The sequence below is a fragment of the Magallana gigas genome, chromosome 8 (assembly GCF_963853765.1).
Source record: "Magallana gigas chromosome 8, xbMagGiga1.1, whole genome shotgun sequence".
Classification (NCBI taxonomy): Eukaryota; Metazoa; Mollusca; class Bivalvia; order Ostreida; family Ostreidae; genus Magallana; species Magallana gigas.
In genome coordinates this window covers 30,888,169-30,893,110 of record NC_088860.1, presented here as the reverse complement: position 1 = coordinate 30,893,110, position 4,942 = coordinate 30,888,169, and the positions used below count along the sequence as shown (strand labels likewise).

At 33.5% G+C, this 4,942-nt stretch overlaps 1 protein-coding gene across 1 annotated transcript; it reads right to left on the bottom strand.

The window, feature by feature from the left end:
- Positions 1–233: 233 nt before the first annotated feature.
- LOC136270486 (E3 ubiquitin-protein ligase Midline-1-like) lies at positions 234–3,441 on the bottom strand. The gene has a single exon (XM_066067935.1). The coding sequence runs from the start codon at positions 3,412–3,414 to the stop codon at positions 1,501–1,503; it is 1,914 nt and encodes a 637-aa protein (XP_065924007.1). The 5' UTR covers positions 3,415–3,441; the 3' UTR covers positions 234–1,500.
- Positions 3,442–4,942: the final 1,501 nt, after the last annotated feature.

The window sequence follows — 4,942 nt, the reverse complement described above, 5'->3', positions numbered from 1 at the left end:
ACATAAAATCCAACGTGAAAAATGTGAATTTTAAGGCCCTTAGTAAAAGGTTTTTGGTGTTTAAAGTGCCACTCTTTTGATGAATTAATTTTAAGAACAGGTATTCTTCACTGCAAGGCATCTGTGTCTATGGACCTTTTATACAAGTATATTGATGTTCTAAATGAATAAATGTACGACTCTTTGATGGCGTATGCATAGGTAATATATACATTAATTTATTTATTTTGCAAATAGTTTCATTAAAAACGCTTCACAACGTAAATACAGTACAGCCATTCAGTTAACTAAATAATAACTCAAATGTCTTAAAGGTGCCTGAATGGCAGAACTATGATAAGATTCTGGAATGTTTCACTGTTAGGTGTGTTACAAATCATATAAATTCTTGATAATTAAATGTTAGTAAAAGTTTGTACTTTTTTGCATGATGATCAGTTGTGTTAAGCAATTTGATTATCATTAAACAAGCAAATAAACGCTATATTGACATAAATTGAATATGTAACATACTATTATGATTATGATGACAATGAAGTATCATAAAGATATAAAGAATCCAAAATCACGAGGACATATTACCGGGTATTCATTCGGTATTTTGCATACTTTAAAGAGCTTTCCAAACAAAAATCGTGCACAGTTTTTGGGCTGATAGGGATACTACAAGGCTTATATGGGTTTTACTACAGTATTTCGGTCGTACTTATACGTTACATTATCGCATTTATTTTGTTGGAAAATAATATTTTTAAGATAGTGATGAAGGTAAAGCTGTAGCTGTGTTTAAATTTACTGCTGTTATTTAAACAATACATGTAAAATGCTTTCTTTGGTGATGCATTCGGGATATGGATAGCGACATCGCAGAAAAAATTCATAACCCACGTTAGCGGGTTATGTAAATTTTTTCTGCAATGATCGCTACCTTCATAACCCGTATGAATCATCAAAAATGCATTCTATTGTTTACATTAACATCTTTCTTTTAACTAATTCATCAATTGATTATAAAAAGTTAGTAAAATTCACTTAATATTGTTAATGTACAAAAGTACATTAGCAAAAAGAAACAGCCAAATCGTCTCTTGTGAGACTTTGAGTCTGACATCATCATGATTATTTCGTGCAGTCCGTAATTTTCAATCAATAAACAGGGCGTGTCAATTTCACCCCTGTCAGTTTCTGCCGCTGTAGATTTCGACCAATCGATAAATGAGGTGGGTGTGTAGATTCCAGTCTGGCTGTTTCTATAGAGCATTGAATTACTAGTAACTATAAGTTTCCGTAAGAAATAGAGGAAATAATACTTGGTAGATGTAACTATTATTATTTGAATTTTTGAGCTAAGCCAATTATAGTGTATCATGCCTATTTATCTGCCATTTTTTGTTTTCAGAAATCATTGTTGTTTTGATGACAGTGTTACATATATAATATTTTAAATACTGTCTTGTACATCTTATATGGAGAAAATGTATTAAAAAAACAATATATCAGTCACTTCATAAAATGGTAAACAAGCAGTTTTGCCTGTGTTGTAAGAATCAATTTGACGTCATCTCCCAGTCTTTTGACCCGTATCCCATACGGATTCTGAACAGCCGAATTCTTTTGTATTATTTCTCTGATAAAGTTTCCATTTTTATCGAATTGAAGAACATTACTTGATACATGACAGGCGACGTAAACATTCCCATTCGGATCACAGGTTACGCCTATTGGATGATGCATATTATTCCCTTTGTACACTGTAGAAGCTGATTTTGATTTGCTAATGTCAACAGAAAAAAGAGAATTCCCACATTGGTGTGTATAAAGTAAATCCTTCCTTGTAGTAGCTAGTACTCCACTAGCATATGAAGCCCCTTGGGGTATTTCATGTTCTTCACATTTATTGCCTTCTTGATCATAAAATCTGAATACCGGGCCATCTGAAAAATTTCCGATCGAAACGACGATTCTATCTTTAGTAGCACAAATACCCCATGCATTTTGGGGCATTTCTAACTCTTTCACAATTGAAACTGAAAGATCGTCATGTACTTTAAACATACAGACACGACCAAGATTTTGATCTCGCTGGGTTACACAGAAAGTTTTGTTTTGCAATGCTGCAACAGCCCAAGGAGTTTCAGTCAGTTTAGATTTCGACAGCTGTTTCCCATTCTCATCCAAAATATACACCATTTTTGTAGTCTGGCAAATAGTTACAATATATCGTTCATCAATAACGTCTACGTCAGTAAGGCACGAACTCCCCTCTACAGTGACTGATTTCTCCAACACAAGCTGTCCCGACTGATAATTTACTTTGTTCTTGTTTTTGATTTCTCCAAAAGTACCAAAAGAAGAATGAAACTTTTGTACAATTTCGTCAATATGTACCTCTAAATTAGATGTTTGATACCCTTTCTGGAGCTTATTAAAGTCTGTTTTAGCTTCGGAAACTGTTTTTCCGATTCGTTTTAATTCTAAAAATAAAGCAATTTTAGGTAGTTTGTCCGAATTCTTCAGAATGTTAACATCATATTCTATCTTCTTTTTAAAATCTGAAAACTCATCTAGAGTATTTTGTAAGATCAATGACTGTTCTTTTTCCGTTTTCTTTAAGTTTCCTATTAGAATTTGTTCTTTATCCCGTACAGCATTGATGATTTCTTCAGCCATGGTTGAAACCTTGTGTTCAATGTCTTTTGATTCTTTCTCCAGACTTTTCAAGTCGCTTGTAACTCGTGTTATTTCAGTGTCGCACGCTTTCTGCATATCCTCTATTTCATAGCAAATGTTTGGTATGTCTGCACTGCAATTCTGGGCACAATCTTCCAGACTATTGACTTTTTCACATTTTCTATGGGACACCGTAGCACACATTAGACAGCATGCCTCTTCGTGGTCAAAACAATAAACTTCTAATCTTCTACTGGTGTGCTGCTTGCAAAATAAATCAACGCTAAGACTGATCTTCTGGGTTTGATCCCCGATATTGCACAGTTTGTGTTCCATAGTTAGTCGACCGACCTGATGAAATTTGACACAAGTTTCACACAATTGATCGCAACATTCCTGACACCAAGAAATTGCCGGTTGAAAATTGCTTAGCCTATTGCAGATATCACACGGAAGTTCCTTGCTTTCCATTTTCTCTTGGTCGGTTAAACTGACGATTAAATGGTTGTGTGGTAAGGTATCTACCCACTCCTTAGGATTTGTCACGTGATAACATTTCCGACACACAGGACAGTGAAAATCAGTCTTGTTCAGTGATTTATCTGTTACAGAAGACGATATATAAGATTTGATACAAGACTTACAGAATGTATGCAGACACTGTGGCAATGACTTGGGATCCTGAAAAATCTCATAACAAATGGGACATACGATCAAATCATTCACAGATGTTTTCGTTGCCATTCCATAAAAATTTGATGGTGTCCTGTAAAGCACATAAAATAATAAAAAAAAAAAAAACCCTTTCAACGGCTGCCTTGTAAATCCAACGAAATATATCACAAACCGGCTTACCCTCTCACCTCAAGTTGAAAATGCTTCTTCAATGAAATATTGTAAAGGACTCGATAAGTATAGCTTTAGCAACCTGTACCAGTTGTCAATTTGGTTACGTTAAGAATTCTTATGGTTTATGAATTAAGATCTGAGATATATTATTTGTTTTCACAAAAATTTGTCTCATAGGATTATTATTCAACCCTTATACTGTCACTTGCTTCTTAAATATTCACCTGCTTCTTTAATATTTGTGAATGGTTTGAACAAGAAAAGCACTAGTAGTAATACAAAAGATTTGTCGCCAAAACCTAACTATATGTAGGATTCGACAATTTAAGAAAAATCCGTTTTGCCCTCAAGAAAAAAACTCAAATCTAGGGTTACAGATATTTCCACCCTAAAAAATTCGAAACAAAAACATTAAACAACTTTCGGGTTTTATCATACTAAAATATACGTTTCTAATCGATCCGTGATTTTTCTTTTTCTTACAACCATGCACAATTACTTATAAAAGGAATAAGGAATCATTCTTTGAGTATTATGAGGTGATAATTTCGGTCGGGGCGTTATCAAATCCAATAAAGCCCAAAGGGCTTTATGATAGATTTGATCACGCCCCGACCGAAATTATTTATTGGTAGGACGTAACTAATATTTTTTGCGTCAAAATAATCTAAAATTGACACTGGTCATGAGTGAAATATCCATATATTGCGTAATTTTAGTTCAAAAGCCAGACAAATCTCGTTAATTTCAAAGAGGCAAGGCTGTATGGCCAACAAAAACAGACGGGTCTACGTCAAATTGCTGTTTGATATAACTACCAAAAGTCAAAGCACTTGTTTAAAAGGGTTTACCTAATACACTTATTCGTCCGTGTTATTTACATATCAAAAGAGCCCAGCTTTCATTTATTTTAGTACTTTGATTAAATATAAACTACTGTAAACGTGAAATATTAATTGTCGCTTGAAATACTACATATCAAATTGTTAGAGACAAACCAAAATTATGTCAGTAATTGATGAGTTGTATAAAATATGTTACAAATGTTAAAGAAAGTCGTTTGAAAGATTATTAATGAATCGAGTATTGGGGTTATTCATGGCAAGAGGAAGAGTTAAAGTCACTAAAAATTACCTAAAAGACTCTGATCGCGAAAAATCATGACAGTCCAGCGGGATACTTCATAAATACATATCTTTACCTCATTTGTTTTTAATTAAAGAGTTTTTGAATGGTGTATGGCTTTCAAAAAGTTGTTTTCATTTACATCGATGTGCACTCCAAAACATTCATGTGGTGGATGTATTAAACCCGTCTATCAAATCGAAAAATAAATCATTATGATTTATGACTGATGAACTTAAAGGTTCTGAATCTTTCATTTTTTTTTGTCTCAATGTGACGTAATAACACAAGTCATTAT

Excerpts from the sequence above, each read along its gene's own strand:
- LOC136270486 (XM_066067935.1), bottom strand. The coding sequence starts at position 3,414 with ATGGCAACGAAAACATCTGTGAATGATTTGATCGTATGTCCCATTTGT.